This window comes from Dasypus novemcinctus, chromosome 3 (assembly GCF_030445035.2).
Source record: "Dasypus novemcinctus isolate mDasNov1 chromosome 3, mDasNov1.1.hap2, whole genome shotgun sequence".
In the NCBI taxonomy this organism is placed as follows: Eukaryota; Metazoa; Chordata; class Mammalia; order Cingulata; family Dasypodidae; genus Dasypus; species Dasypus novemcinctus.
In genome coordinates this window covers 158,039,511-158,056,387 of record NC_080675.1, presented here as the reverse complement: position 1 = coordinate 158,056,387, position 16,877 = coordinate 158,039,511, and the positions used below count along the sequence as shown (strand labels likewise).

The 16,877-nt window shown below is 39.5% G+C and overlaps 1 protein-coding gene across 2 annotated transcripts in view; it reads left to right on the top strand.

The window, feature by feature from the left end:
- LRRC28 (leucine rich repeat containing 28) overlaps positions 1-15,315 on the top strand; it is a 213,246-nt gene extending 197,931 nt beyond the window's left edge. The window contains exon 10 of one of the 2 annotated variants that reach the window (XM_058294635.2): positions 15,017-15,315. In XM_058294635.2, coding sequence (XP_058150618.1) covers positions 15,017-15,089 — 73 coding nt within the window. In that variant the 3' untranslated portion in view covers positions 15,090-15,315. Of the gene's footprint in view, positions 1-11,205; positions 11,326-15,016 lie in introns of those variants that run through there. The other variant, XM_058294636.2, reaches the window with a different exon arrangement.
- The last annotated feature ends 1,562 nt before the right edge of the window (positions 15,316-16,877 follow it).

The window sequence follows — 16,877 nt, the reverse complement described above, 5'->3', positions numbered from 1 at the left end:
ATAGCACTGAGCAGAAAAGAAAATTACTTCGCACCACCATTGAGCAAAAAACAAACAATAGGTAAATAAGGGAGCAGTATTCACATTACTGATATTGTTCAGGAATACTGTATGCCTAGAACAATGGTCTCCCCCATGATTAAGAATAAAGAAGCAATAAAAAAGGCTGATGTTGTGAAAGGAGTTAAAGCAGTAACAAAACAGTGTTTCCAAACACTCAAGGAAGTTGAAAATCTGTTATTAATTTGGGTAACCAAGAAGCAGTTAGCAGGCGGCAGTATATTGGAAGCCATGATATGTGAAAAAGCGAAAGTGTTGCATGCCAATCTTTTGAAAAACAAACCGGAACCCAGTGATGAGGGTGTTGAAGTTTTTAAGGCCAGTCACAGCTGGGTTGATAATTTTAAAAAAGAGGAACGGCATCCCTAGTGTCGTGAGGCATGGCAAGGCAGCAAGTGTTAATAAAAAGCCTACTGATGAATTAATCAGTGAATTTCAAGACTATAAAGAGGCTGAGGGTTTTATTCCCCACCAAGTTTTTAACTGTGATAAGACCAGAGATTTTGGGGAAAAAATGCCGAGTAGGACTTACATCACGAAAGAGAAGGCATTATCAGTTCACAAACCAATGAATGACAGACTCACTCTATTGTTACGTGGGAATGCAAGCCAGGGCACTCCAAGATTGCTGGCAGCCACCACTTGTATTTAAGTGGGGACTTAAAACTCAAAACTCTACTGGTCTATCATAGTAAAAACCTGTGAGTTTTCAAGAAGCATCAATGCCATGAAAAACAAATTCCATGTGACATGGAGGGCAAACAACCAAGCTTGGGTCACGATGCAATTTTTCACTGAGTGGGTAAATGAAGTGTTTGGTCCCTCAGTGAAAAAAATATTTGCTGGAGAAAGATTTACCTCTGAAAGCACTCCTACTTTTGGACAATGCACCTGCCCACCCTCCAGGTTGGGAGGATGACTTCCCTGGAGGAGTTCAGCTTCCTCACTGTAAGGTTCCTGTCCTCCATCACTACTCTCATCCAGCCCATGAACCAGCAGGTCATTTCAACTTCAAAAAGTTTTACACCAATGCACTTTTCCAGAGTTGCTTTGAGATCACCTTTGACACCCAGCTGACCCTGACAGAATTCTGCAAGGAGCATTTCAATATCCTGTACTGCCTTAACCTTATTGATAAGGCCTGAAACAAAGTTTCTCATAGGACAATGAATTCGTCATGGAAGAATCTGTGGCCAGTAGCTGTGACTCAGAGAAACTTTGAAGGGTATGAGGCTGATCCCCAGCCTGCAGATACAGAGGGTAGAGTTGTGTGGGATATTGTATCTTTGGACCAATCCATGGGTCTGGAGGTTGATGCTGCTGATGTTGAGGAGTTAGTGGAGGGACATCATGAAGAGCTCAGCACTGAGGAGCTGCAGGAACTACAGAAGGAGCAGCAACAAGAGGTGGCTGAAGAGATTTCTTCAGATGAGGAGGAGATAAGGGAGGATGCCCCCAGTTCCCTTGATAAAAGAAATGTGTGCAAAATGGGCAGACATTCAAAATCTTGTGAAGAGGTACCATCCAGACAAAGCTCTGACAAGCAAAAATGTGAGTTGATTGAATGACCAAACAATTGCACACTTTCGAGGAATTTTGAAAAGAAGACAGAAGCAGTCCTCATTGGATAAGTTGTGTTTTTTTTAAGATTTTATTTCTTTATTTCTCTCCCCTTCCCCCCCCCCCGCCCCCACCCTGTTGTCTGTTCTCTGTGTCTATTTGCTGCATCGTCTTTGTCCGCTTCTGTTGTTGTCAGCGGCATGGGAATCTGTGTTTCTTTTTGCTGCGTCATCTTGTTGTGTCAGCTCTCTGTGTGTGTGGCACCATTCTTGGGCAGGCTGCACTTTCTTTCACGCTGGGTGGCTCTCCTTCCGGGGAGCACTCCTTGCGCGTTCCTTGCGCACATCAGCACTGCGCGTGGGCCAGCTCCACACGGGTCAAGGAGGCCCGGGGTTTGAACCACGGACCTCCCATGTGGTAGACGGACACCCCAACCACTGGGCCAAGTCTACCGCCTGGATAAGTTTTTAGTGAAGGTGACAAAAGGTGTGTCAGAGCCTGCGGTGCAAGTTGAAAAAAGGCAGAAAAGAGAACCCCTGAAGTGCAAGTGCCCAGTGTTCTATGGGAGAGGGACTCTCCTTCCAAGCATTATACTCCATGTAACCTCTCCTCACCACTCTCCTCCCACCATCCCTTTAGGCCATGGATTCTTCTCAGAGTGAAGTTTTTATTTTATTTAATCTAAGTATTTATTAATTTTTAGGTTTATTTCTCATATAAAGTAACAATATACAACCCTATCTTTTTACATGTTACCTTAAAACTGTGCATTGGAGGCAGACATGGCTTAACTGATAGAGTGTCCATCTACCATATGGAGGGTCCAGGATTCAATCCCCAGGACCTCCTGACCCATGTGGTAAGCTGGCCCACACGCAGTGCTGCAGCACGCAAGGAGTGCCATGCCACGCAGGCGTGTCCCTACCTAGGAGTGCCCCACACGCAAGGAGTGCACTCTGCAGGGAGAGCCACCCTGCATGAAAAAAGTGCAGCCCACCCAGGAGTGGCACCGCACACACAGAGAGCTGACACAGCATGATGACACAACAAACAAAGAGATACACTTTGCCAATGCCACCCAATAATGCAAGTGGATGCAGAAGAACACACAGTGAATGAACACAGAGAGCAGACAATGGGGGGGATGGATAGAGAGAAATAAAATAAATCCTTAAAAAAACAAACAAAAAACTGTGCATTGCCTTTGGTTTGGGAAGGCATTAAATTTTATTTACGTTATTCCTTGTGGGAAAAATTTGGTACTTGTCGTGTTTAGTTCTCATCGCGCCTCCCAGAACAAATTAATGATGGGAACTGAGGTACCACTGTGGTTACTTTTACCTTCCCCACTGTTTAAATAAAATTATCTTAGGTATTTCCTCTACATTGAGGGGCACACGATATGGTGTTGTAATTTTTGCTTCATCCATCAAGTATGATGTGAGAAATTCAAGGCAGGCTATTTTATTTACCATATATTTACATTATTCTTTCATTCTTTTTTCTTCCTGAAATCCTGAGCCTTTTTCTGTTATCATTTCATATCCTTTTCCTCCTTGGCTTCTGTAACAAAGTACACATACTGGTTGGCTTAAACAACAGGAATTTATTGTCTTATAGTTTGGAAGGCTAGAAGTCCAAAATCAAAGTGTCAGCAGGATCATGCTTTCTCTGAAGTCTGTAGCATTCTGGTGGTGGCTTGCTGGCATAACTCAGTCTATAGCTCTATCACATGGCTTTCTGTCTCCTATTCACTCCTCCTCTGTATCCAAATTTCCTTTGGTTATGAAGACTCCAGTCATATTGGATTAAGACCCAGTTTTGACCTCATCTTAACTAATAACATCTTCACAGATCCTATTTACAAATGGTTCACATTAACAGCACTTCCACATACCTTTGTGGGAGACATGATTCAACCTATAACATTTCCTTTCTCTTTCAAGAACTTCCTTTAGCATTCTTTAAGGTAGATTTGATAGGAACAAATTCTCTTAGTTTTCCTTTGTCTAAGAATGTCTTTATTTCACCTTCATAACTGAAGAATATTTTCATCAGATATAGAATTCACAGTTGACAGTTCTTTTCTTTCAATATTTGAAAATTATTGTGTCACTTTCTACTGTCCTTTGTGATTTAAGATTAGAAATCCACTTTCACTCCAATTGATGCCCTATAATCATTTCTCTCGGTGTCTTAAGTATATCTTCTCTGTCTTTTAGTTTCCAGAAGGTTAATGATGATGTTTCTTGGTGTGCATTTCTTTGAGTTTATCCTATTTGGGGTTTGCTCATCTTCTTGAATCTATAGATTTTTGTCTTTTTTTTCAGTTTGGGGAAGTTTCTGGTTATTATTCCTTTGAGGAGTTTTTCAGTCCCACACTCATCTCCTAGGATTCCGATGACACAAAAGTCAGTCTGTGGTTGTCCCACAGGTCCCTGAGATACTGTTCATTCCTTTTTGTTCTATTTTTCTCCCTTATTCAGTTAATTCTGTTAATCTGTCCTCAACCTCGTATAACAAATTTTTAATTTGGGTTTTTTTTTCATAGGTTTTAATTCTGTAATTTCCATTGGTTCTTTCTTTATAACTTCTATTTCTTGGCTGAGATTTTCTTTTTCATTTGTTTCAAGGCAGTTTTCCCCATTGAGGTATAGCATAAGAGCTGGGTGAAGTGTGTATTTTAGCTTGCAAAGTGGGGCACTGACTCACAGTACCTTGTTACGAATGAGTGGGTATAGAAGTTCAGCTTCCCACCAGGCCCCACTGACACCTTCCCAGTGAAAGCATAGCATGGATTCACACTTCCACATTGTTGCAGCGTCCTGGTGGGCTCTTCTGACAGCAGGAAACAGCTAGGGGAGGAAGTAGAGTGCCACTAGCCCTGCCTCTTACCAACTTGTTCTGCCTGAGTCTCTGCTTCCCTCTGGCCTTGCTGACAGCCAGACAGGGGTGGGGGGAGTGGAGTGGTTACTAGTCTCATCTCACACTATACCATTGAGTCTACTTGTTGCTAGTTGGTAGTGGAGATTCAGATCAACACTTGACTTCCCTGACCTTCCTGGTAGGAGAATCAGAGCATTGCCTAGTTCTGCTGGGAGAGTGGTTCATGGGATCAACTTCCCACTCAAGCACCAGTACCACCAGAAGGGAAATCCTCTGCCAGGGGAGAAATAGATTTGCTCCTTGCTAGGCCTAATCAGTACCAATCAACAGGGGAATTGGTGTGAATGGAATCATATAAGATATGCCCTTTTGTGTCTGGGTTATTTTAATCAACATGATGTCTTCAGGGTTCATCCATGTTGTAGCATGTATCAGAACATCATTCCTTTTTACAGCTGCGTAATATTCCAGTGTATACATATACCACATTTTGTTTATCCCTTCATCTGTTGATAGACACTTGGTTTATCTCCACCTTTGACTATTGTGAATAATGCTGCTATGAACATTGGTGTACATATATCTGTCCAAGTCCCTATTTTCAATTCTTTGGGATATATACCTACAAGAGGAATTGCTGAATCATATGGTAATTCTATGTTTAACTTTCTGAGGAACCACTGTTTTCCACATCATTTGTTACCATTTTATATTCACACCAATACTGAATGAGTGTCCCTATTTCTCTGCATCATTGCCAGCACTTATTACAATATTTTTTTAATAATAGCCATTCCAATGAGCATGAAGTAGTATCTCATTGTTTAGGTTTGTATAATATTTCCTAATGATTCCTAATGGTGTTGAGCATCTTTTAATATGCTTATTGGCCATTTGCACATCTTCTTTGGAGAAATGTCTGTTCAAGTTTTTGCCCATATTTTGTTGTTGAGTTATAGGATCCTTTATATATTCTGGATATTAATCCCATATCAGATTCGCAACTATTTTCTCCCATTCTTTAAGTTGTCTTTTCACTTTGTTGATAATGCCCTTTGATGCACAAAAGTTTTAAGTTTTGATGAAGTCCCAGTTATCTATTTTTTTCTTTTGTTACTTATGTTTTTGGTGTCATACTTACCTAATATGGCTTTTCCCCATATGTTTTCTTCTAAGAGTGTTATGGTTTTGTTCTTATATTTATATCATTGATTCTTCTTACGTTTATTTTTGTAAATGGTTTGAGATAGGGGTCCAATTTCATTTTTTTGCATTTGGATAACCAGTTGTCCTAGCACCATGTGTTGAAGCATTGAGTTTTTCTCCATTGAATATACTTGGCACCCTTGTTGAAATTCAATTGGCTGTAGATATATGGGTTTATTTCTGAACTCTCAAATCTGCTCCATTAGGTTATTGTCTGTCCTTATGACAATACCAAACTGATTACTTTAGCTTTGTAGTACTTCTTTTTTTTTTTTTTGCAGTACTGGAGCCAGAGATTGAACCCAGGACCTTGTATGCAGGAAACTGGTGCTCAACCACTGAGCCATATTGGCTCCACAAGTTGATATTTTTCATTTGTTTGCTTGTTTGGTTTTTTTTGTTTTTAGGAGGTACCAAGCGCCAAACTTGGGACCTCCCATTTGGGAATAAGCACTCACCCACTTGAGCCACATCCACTTCCCTGTAGTACATTTTGAAATCAGAACGTATGATTCCTCCAACTCTGCTATTTTTCAAGATGGAGTTAGCTATTCAGGGCCCCTTGACATTATATACAAATTTGATAAATTGACATTTCCATTTCTGATGAAAAACTCACTAGAATTTTTATTGGGATTGCCTGGAATCTGTAAATCACTTTGGATAGTATTGATATCTCAACAATATTAAGTCTTCCAATTCGTGGTGACAAGATATCTTTCTGCTTATTTAGGTCTCTTTAATTTCTTTCAGTAATTTTTTGTTGCTCTCAATGCACAAGTCTTTTACATTTATTCCTAGATATTTTTATTCTTTCAGATGCTGTTGTAAATAGAACTGTTTCTTGATTTCCTTTTCAGTTTGTTTATTGCTGGTGTTTAGAAACACAACAGTTTTTTGTGTGTTGATTTTGTTCCCTGTAACTTTGCTAAATATGTTTATTAATTCTAATAACTTTCAAGTGGATTCTTTCGGATTTTCTTTGTATAGAATAATGCCCATCTGTGAATATAGTTTTACTGATATCTTTTGAATTTGGATTCCTTCTATTTATTTTTCTGGCCTAATTGCTATTGCTAGAACTTCCAGTATGATGTTAAATAACTATGGTGAATAGTGAAAGCATGCTTGGCTTTTCCTGATCTTAAAGGAAAATTTTCAGTATTTCACCATTGAGTATGATGGTCTTTCATATATACCGTTTAGTATGTTGAGGAAGTTCCCTTCTTTTCCTGTTTTCTGAGTGTATTTTATTAAGAAAGGATTTTATCAAATGCCTTTTCTGCCTCAATTAAGATGATCATTTTGTTTTTTGTATTTGTTTGTTTTTGGTTGTTTATTTTTTGCCTTCATTCTATCATTGTAGTATAAATGCCTTGGTTTTCTTACATTGAACCACCTTTGCATTCCTGGGATAAATCCCACTTGATCATGGTATATAATTATTTTAATGTGCCATTAAATTCAGTGTGCTCATATTTTGTTGGGGATTTTTGCATTGTGTTTATATATTGTTCTGTAATTTTCTTCCCATGATGCCTTTATATGGTTTTGGTATTAGGGTAATGCTGACCTCTTAGAATGAGTTAGGAAGAGTTCCCTCCTCTTCACTTTTTCAGAAGAATTTAGAAGTATTAGCCATCTTCTCCTGGACATTTCTTTGTTGAGAGGTGTTTTATTCAGTCTCTTTACTTGTTACTAGTTTTTTGAGATTTTCTGCTTCTTCTTGAAGAGTCCATTTAGGGAATTCTCTGTCTTTCTAAGAATTTGTACACTTTCCTCAACATTATCTAGTTTGTTCTTCATAGTATCCAGTTATAATCCTTTTTTTTATTTCTGAAAGATCAGTAGTAGTATTTCCACTTTTATTTCTTTTTTTAAAAAAAGATTTATTTTATTTATTTCTCTCCCCTTCCCCCCGTTGTTTCCCCCTCCTTGTCTGCTCTCTGTGTCCATTCACTGTGTGTTCTGCGTCCACTTGCATTATCTGGCGGCACTGGGAAACTGTCTCTTTTTTATTGCGTCATCTTGCTGCATCAGCTCTCCATGTGTTCAGAGCCACTCCTGGGCGGGCTGCACCTTTCTTTCATGCAGGGTGGCTCTCCTTACGGAGTGCACTCCTTGTGCGTTGGGCACCCCTATGCAGAGATGCCTCTGCATGGCATGGCACTCCTTGTGCGCGCAGCACTGCGCATAGGCCAGCTTACCACAAGGGTCAGAAGGCCCTGGGGATCAAACCCTGGACTCTCCATGTAGTAGACGGGCACTCTATCAGTTGAGCTACGTCTGCTTCCCTTATTTCTGATTTTATTTATTTTTGTTCTCTCCTTTTGTCATTCTTATCTAGTTTTATCAATTTAATTGATCTTTTTGAAGAACCAATTTTTTGTTTTTCTATTCTCTTTTTCATTTACCTGTACTCTTTATTATATCCTTCTTAACACTCACTTTGGGTTTAGTTTACTCTTTTCAGCTGGTTCCTCTGGGTGTGTGGTTAGGTCGTTGATTTCAGCTCTTCTATTATAATGTAAGGATTTACAGCAATAAATTTCCCTTTGAGCACTGTCTTTGCTGCACCCAGTATGATTTGGTATGTTATGTTTTGTTTTCATTCATATCAAGATATTTTCTAATTTCCTTTGTGATTTCTTCATTGGCCAATTGGTTTTTTAAGAGGGTATTGTTTAATTTCCACATATTTGTGAATTTCCTAGTTCTCACATTGTTATTGATCACTAGCTTCATTTCATTGTATTTAAGAGAAGATACTTTTTATTATTCCAGTCTTTTTAAAAATTTATTGAGACTTTATGTGACCTAATATATAGCCTATCCTGGAGAATGATCTATGTGCACTTGAGAAAAATGGTTATTCTCTTGTTATTGGGTGAAGTGTTTTATATATATATATATGTATATATGTATATATATGTGTATGTATATATGTGTGTATATATATTTATATGATCTGGTTGGTTTATAGCTTTGTTCAAGTCCTCTATTTCCTTAATGATCTTCTGCCTAGATGTTCTATCCATTATTGAAAATGGTGTATTGAAGTCTCCTACTATTAATATAGGGTTGTCTATTCCTCTCTTTAATTTATCAGTGTTTGCTTCAGAGCTATGGGGGTTTTGATGTTAGGTGCATATATGTTTATAATTGTTTTATTGTCTTGTTATATTGTCTTATTGAAGTTACCTTTTATCAGTATACAGTGTCCACTTTGTGCCTTTTTTTATTGTATTTTTTTGAAGATACATGATCACAAAAAATGTTACATTAAAAAATATAAAACGTTACCACATACCCCACACCCCACCCCACCCCCACTCCTCCCACGTCAACAACCTCTTTCATCGTTGTGGTACATTCATTGCATTTGGTGAATACATTTTGGAGCACTGCCACACTGCATGGATTATGGTTTACATTGTAGTTTACACTCTCCTCCAGTACATTTAGTGGGTTATGGCAAGATATCTAATGTCCAGCATCTGTCCCTGCAATATCATTTAGGACAACTCCAAGTCCCAAAAATGCCCCCACATCATGTCTCTTCTTCCGTCTCCCTGCCTTCAGCAACTACCATGGACAGTTTCTCCAGATCAGTGCTACAGTTTCCTCCACTACTAGTAACAGTAGTTCTATAGTAGAATAAAAGTTATAACAGTTTTTGACTTAAAGTCTTTTCTGATGTTAATATCTTGTCTGATATTATTATAGTTAACCCAGTTGTCTTTTGGATACTTTTGCATGGACTGTTTTTTTCCTGTCCTTTCACTTTCAATCTGCTGTTTAGGGAATTTTTTATTTCCATTAATGTGCTTTTTAGCTCCAGTATTTCTGTTTGGTTCCTTTGTGTAATTTCTATCTCTATTGAAATTATCAGTTTGTTCATTTATCATTTTCCTGATTTTCTTTAGCTCTTTGTCCATGTTTTCATTTAGTTCTTTGAGCATTTGTAAGACAGTTTTTTAAAAGCTTGTTAGTATTTCCAATATCTGGGGTCCTTCATGCGTGGTTTCCATAGCTTTATTTTGTCCTTTGAATGGGCCATCTTTTCCTGGTTCTTCATATGCCTTGTGATTTTTGTTGTTGTTGTTGAAATGTGGACATTTGAATACTCCTTACCCAAGTTTTGCTGTGTCATCTTTTTTTAAACTTCTTATTGTTCAAAGCTCTATCAGTCTATTTGCTTAGCTATTTTTCCAAACTATTTTTGCAAAGCCTGCTTCCTTTAACTGTGTAATTACAGAAGGCTCTATTCCTTAAACTTGTATTCAGCTAGTGTTATGACAGAGTTTACCCTGACTCTCAGGAGGTAACAAAGAAAAAACACCTTTCCCAGTCTTTGCTGTTTGGCTCTGTGCTTGTACTCTCCTTTGCAACTTAGCCAGCCTTGCAGTGGGCCTAAATAACAGCCCAAGGAGAAAGCATAGGTCCTCTCAGGTTTTCTGAGTATGCATCTTGTCCTGGGCATCCATGTGCATGATATTATCAACTCCCCCATAAAATGGGCACTTGGTATGCTCCTAGCTTCCCCTAGGAAATTCATAGCTTTTCCTACAAATCTGGGCACTATTTTCCTACGGATCTGGGCATTATCAATTCCCCCATATACACGGGCATTTGGTATGTTCCCAGCTTCCCCTAGGAAATTCACAGTCTTTCCTACGAATATGGATGCAACTAATGATCCTTTACCCAAGACATCTGTGGTTTGATTGTTTTCTTACTGAGTTTTATCAGCCCTGCTAACCCATATTACTCTAGGGCAAGTCCTCCTATGGACTGGTGAGCCAGAGATGAGTGTCTTGGATTAGTCCTTCAGCCTACCACCCCAAATATTGGTACAAACATACATAAGTCCCAATATGTGCATAAGGGTTACTCTGTTCCCTCTGGAACAGATCAGAAATCTCTATGGAAGCACAGGCTGACACCATGCTGAGCTGTGAAAGGGGTGGAGGAAGAGCCAGTAAATGTGCCATCAGGTTTTTCTACCATTTTTAAGTTGCCTTTTTCTTGATCTGGTATTTGCCCATTTACTGCAACCCTTTACTGCTCTGAGAAAGTTGGTTCTGTCAGTTTCTACTGGTTCTGCAGTGTTGCTGTTGGAGGGTGGAACCTGGGTGTTTCTTACTCCACCATCTTGCTGATGTCATTCCTTCCTCTGGGGTGCAGTTTTTCCATTGGCATTTGGGTAGTGTAGGACAGTTCCTGCAGAAGAGTTTTATCTTATTAGGACACCCTCTTTCTGGCCATATGGATGGGGGAATAGACTTTTCTTGGAGTTTTTTTGTCTGTGCCTATTGGCAGTTCTGGTTTTGAGGCTTCTGGAACAACCTATCTGGGATATGTGGGAGGCAATAAGGAAACCAGGGACCTAACTGCCATGCTTTTCCTCCTGACTTGAATCCCTAGCCATCCCCACCCCCTTCTTTCTACATTTCAGATGCCTCCTAAACTTATTTATTGTTTTGTTTCCAGGGTGTTTTGTTGTAAGAGAGAGGACCTGGGATGAATGAGGCTACTTCATCTTGGCGGAACTAGAAGTCCCATTCAAATAAATTTTTTCTTCAAATCTAAAAACTACCAAGTGTGTGTCTATTTCTTCACAGATACAACTTCTTGTTCCCTTTTGAAACATCACTGGTATAGCTGGCACATGAACTTTTGCAATACTTATCTCCCTTCTCTAGTTGATCGCAAATACCTTATTAGAGCATCTAGGGAAGTTGCTATTGCCAACTTGGATTCCCCTCATCAGTACATTTCTTAATGCCTCAGTGAGGGGAGTGTCCTCCCAGCCCTCCCAGTGGTGTTTCAAGTGGCAGCTGAGAAGGTGGCACCACACTAAATCTTCTCAAACTTTCCCATTTCTCTATGACTATAGTTCTCTCCCTCTGTTTTTTTTTAAAGATTTATTTATTTATTCCTCCCTATCCCCTCACTGTTTGCATTTGCTTTGTCTGTTTGTTGTATGCTGGTCTTTTTTTTTTTAGGAGGCACTGGGAACCGAACCTGGGACCTCCCATGTGGGAGGGAAGCACCTAATTGCTTGAGCCCCATCTGCTCCCTGCTTTGCTCTGTCTCTCATTATGTTTTCCTCCCTGTGTCTCTTGTGTCATCTTACCACGCCAGCACATCACGTCAGTTCACTGTCTTGCTTGTCTTCTTTAGGAGGCACCAGGAACTGAACCTGGACCTCCCGTGTGGTAGGCGGGGCCTCAATCACTTGAGCCACATCCACTTCCCTCCCTCCCTTTAGAATATGCTAGAGATTTCGAGCAGCTCTGCTTTACTGACTGTAGGTCTCTACTGAGTCAAGATGTCTATTATCCTTCCCACATGCTCAAGCTAACACATTTTTTAAAAATTTTTATTTCTTAATTATCTTTTTTTAAAGTTAATAGAGCACACAAAATGTTACGTTAAAAAACACAAGATGTTCCCATATACCCCACTTCCCACCCCCACCCCCATCATTTTTTATTGTATTTTTTTGAAGATACATAGATCCCAAAAAGTGTTACATTAAAAAATATCAAGAGGTTCCCTTATACCCACACACTCCCCACCCCACTCCTGCCACATCAACAACCTCTTTCATCATTGTGGCACATTCATTGCATTTGGTGAATACATTTTGCAGCATTGCGGCACCACATGGATAATAGTTTACATTGTAGTTTACACTCTCCTCCAGTACATTCAGTGAGTTATGGCAGAATATATAATGTCCAGCGTCTGTCCCTGTAGTATCATTTAGGACACCTCCAAGTCTCGAAAATGCCCCCACATCTCATATCTTCTTCCGTCTCCCTGCCCTAAGCAACTACTGTGGCCACTTTCCCCACATCAATGCTACAATTTCTTCCACTACTAGTCACAATAATTCTATAATAGAATATCAGTAAGCCCATTCTCATCCATATTTTTTCCTCCATCCTTTGGACCCTGAGATTGATGTCCACTCCACCTCTATATCAAGAAGGGACTTAGATCCCACATGGATGATGGATGCAATTCTGCTTGCAGATGTAGGCACTCTCAGTTCCCTGGTGCAAGCTAACACATTTGATGAAGGAGATTATCCTCATTGACTAATATACTTGGAATTCATTTCTTTGTGTGCTCTCCAGGTTTCAGCTAAATAATTTGGCAAGATCCTATAACTCTTTCAGGGTGTATATTATCTTTTCCAGGAGTGAACCTTGCAGTCTCTCTTTGGATCCCTAGTGCAATGAGTGGTGATTGTGGTGGGTCCTGAAGAAAAGAGACATTTCCTTTTTGGGAGCCACCCCTAATGAAGTCATTGAAATATTTGCTCAAGGACCGCTAGTTTCCTTGAAATGTGGGAAAGGCTGTTTCTTTATTTTTTCTTTTCCTTTTTTTTTCAAAGGAGGTACCAGAAATTGAACACAGGACCTCATGCATTGGAAGCAGGCGTTCAACCACTGAGCTGCATTTGCTCTTCAATGAGAGTTGCTTTCTTCATTTGTTTGTTTGTTTTTAGGAGGTTCTGGGAATCAAACCCAGGACCTCATACATGGGAAGCAGGCACTCAGCCACTTGAGCTACATCTGCTCCCAAAATCTGTTGCTAATGTCAGGAAATGTTTAGAGATAAGAAATTCAACATTCTCAGCTTTTTATGCCTTCCAAAAGATCTCCATCTCAAGTCTTAAGTTCATACTCCTTCCCAACCAACATCTTTATTGTAGCAAAAGCACCTTGGAGTAAATGTACCTTTAACTGGCATTAAAAGTCTGCAATCTATACATTCAGGGCTCAGCCATGTCTGTTCTACAGCTTCATAAAATAATTCCTTTAAGACCATCAGAGATAATTTCTGATTGTCTACCCATGCCCTGAATTGAAAATGCAATGCCCCAAGCTTACCTTTTTCTTCTAGAAATGTCTTCAGCACCATCATAAGAAGCTATCTCGCCCCACAGTCTTTGAATCCACCATGATGCCATAGCAATCAAGTGCCAAAGCCACTGATCTCACAGTGCGTTAATCTCCATCCACATTCTACTAGATAGCACTGTGCCTAATTGTCAGGCCACAGCATCCTACAGATTAGCAGGGTTCCATTTCCCCCTAGGAAGGAGGAACCATTCATACACTCATCAAATGCATGAGCCATCTACCCCTAGAATCCCATTTAGATGGACTGTTTCCTTGCTCCACTACTTATAACATTCTGAATCAGTGCAGGGACTGGCTGGAAAAGAAAATGCACATTTGGCTAGGGTTCTGAAGGGAAGTTAATGAGGAAGGACTATCTACAAAAGTTTAGGTAAGGTCCAGGGCTCCCACAAGTGATGTGGAAGCATCTTGGGACTCAAAGCCATTATCACCCTTAATCCATAGCCTTGCAGAGCAAAGAGATATCTGGGGCCTGGTGAGAACTGGAACTGTGAAAGGGGCTCCCCAGTAATAGCTGGTGTCATGAGATGGAGAGGGACTTGGGTATAAATACCCACTCTTGTTCTCTCCCTGCCTGATAGCCTCCTGCTGGTGCTGCCCAGCCAGAGGCAGAAGCAGCTTTGGTAGTAGAGTCTGTAGAGGCTACCACTTTGGGCCACAGCACAAGGCAGAGAATGAACTAAGGTGGGGAAATAGAAAACAATCAGCACAAGGGGTCTTATGAAAACAATAGTAGACATGTTCTCTCCTCACCAAAGGATACTTCTGGCAGGAAACAAGCCATCTAAAAATTGGAGCTGTCAAGAGTGAATTGGATGGCCCCAAAGGGCTCATGACTCACTGCTGTTAGGTGCTCAAAGAGGAGTTTGACCTGAGACTCTGTTAGTACAAGGATCCTCTAACTCTGTTTTTCAGATTCTGAAATTATCTCCAAGAGCAATCTGTGAAATAATACATTTGTAGGATGAGTTCCTTAAAGTTGTTTTTTTAAGCTTTCCAATATATGTGTGTTCTAGCTAAAATTGGTAGCATTTTCTGTTACATAATTATTTAAAATACTTAAAATTATATTGTTTCATTGTTGGTTCTAGTAAGCACAGTTCAGGACATAATATGGAAAAGGCTTCTTTTTTTCCATAGCTGCTAATTTAAGGATATTATATCATCTGAAAAGAAATGAACGTACATACCCCACCTGATTCCAGGCTCATCTTTAAAAGGAAATTTACATTTCTATTAATGCAGTATATTGACCGTGTTTAATCCTTTATTTTTACAAAGAAAAATCCTGTCTCTAATGGAAAGAATCCAGAGACTTTAATCTTTAACTAACAGTGTTCTCTCTCTCTTTTTTCCCCTTTCAGGAGGACAACTATTAGTTTTGTGGCCTACTGCTGCTCCACCCAGTGTCTCCAGACTTTTGACCTACTGAGTTGATAAACATTCAAGAGCCCTTCGACACAGTGCCAGCCAGCTTGACATTGCAGTTGCCTGCCTATCACACAGACAGAGGGGCAAGAGAGGCCAGCCAGGGTACAGCAGACCTTACCTCCTGCCCTGCCAAATGTGGGTGGACTGCAGAAATCTCTGGAAATGAGATTCCAACCTAAAATGCCTTCCCTTTCTTCCCCAAGTTGTAATATATCCCCCCAAAATTAAGGAACCTTTGTCTTCTGTGTGGTTTTTTTATGTGTGTCTAATATACCAACTATTTAGTTTGATATGCCTCCCCAAACCTAACTGAATGCAAGTTTCAGTTTCCTGAAGACCTATAATTTGATAATACAGCCATATTAACTTGTGAACATGCAGACCTTCGATGATAATTCTAATCTTCTCCTCTCTTTTTTTCTCCAGAGAATTATTTCCCCCAGAGGTTATTCTCCATGGCTTCCCCAGTGGAAATTTGTCAGTTTTTAAAGAGTTTCAGCAAACCCAAGGGCCTCAATAACATTGAATAGCAGGGTGCGGTGCCTGAGTTGGCAGCAAAGTTAGGCTCCCGTGGAGGCTTGGCAAGGATCTCTAGCACACACCCTCTTGAAAGTTACCACATTGTTTATAACTTTAATGATGTATTAAGAAACTTTTTTGGGGGAAGGTTTAAAATAAAAATATGGACTGTAAATGAAATATACTCCTGCTTTAAAAGACTATTAATGGAAAAATAATTTTTGCAATTTTTATTTCCTGATAAGATTTTTTTATATGGGAAGAGGTTAAGGAATATTTGAGGCTTTAAAATATCTGATCCTTTCTTTCTAGATTTAAACATTTTCAGTATAATGCAAAAGGGCGGGGAATATCGAAATATGCCCTCCAGTTTTCTTTTTTTATGAGCCTATGATTAAATTTATATTGACTATTAAATATTTTTGTTGCATATGGAAAAACAGGCTTCAGCTACTTCTGTGACTGATATTTAACATGACAACTCTTAAGTACAGCTGTTTACCTTATTTTAATACATTCATTATGACCATAAATTTCTTAGGTCCTTAACACACTGTTGTGCAGACATCACTGAGAAAATAGAGGAAAAGCAGTTCCAAATTCTGCCTTGGACTTCAGCAAAAAGACCGTAAACTGAAAGTGCACGAGATTACACCCTGACAGAAAGAAATGCTCCCAATGGAGAAATGTTCTCCATATTTGCTCTTCCTTTGAAAAGATGGCATTTTAATGTTGCTTTACTGCCAGATGTTCATCTGGTGGCTGGGAAGTCTGCCTCCTTCCCTCCTTCCCTTCTTTCCTTCCTACCTTTTAATGATAACAAGTTTTCCATAACGCAGGACTAGAAGAGGAACCAAGAAGATTTGCTCGGCAGAATAATTATTTTAAAAGACTTTCAGTCTTGTTAAAAATTGTGTCTATGGAATTTTAATAACTGCCCTAAATCTGTAATGCTAGATTCTAACAGTGCTAAAAATCCTACATAGTTACTGACAAATGTGTGATCTTTTCACAGTCACACCACCTGCTGCCCAGAAAGCAGACTATCCATGTAGAATGGTGAAAGCAGAGAGTTAACATGTCTTCCAACTGCATTTGGCATTTGCACTATACTTAATTCCTCTTATCCCTTTCATAATGTGGTCTGTTTAGCTTTTACATTTCAAAGGCATATAGAATAATAGGAACTGAAGATCTATATCAAAATATAACACTTCTTTCATCCTTTTGGATGACTGAAGTTTTAGCTATAACCTCTACATGTACATAAGTTGG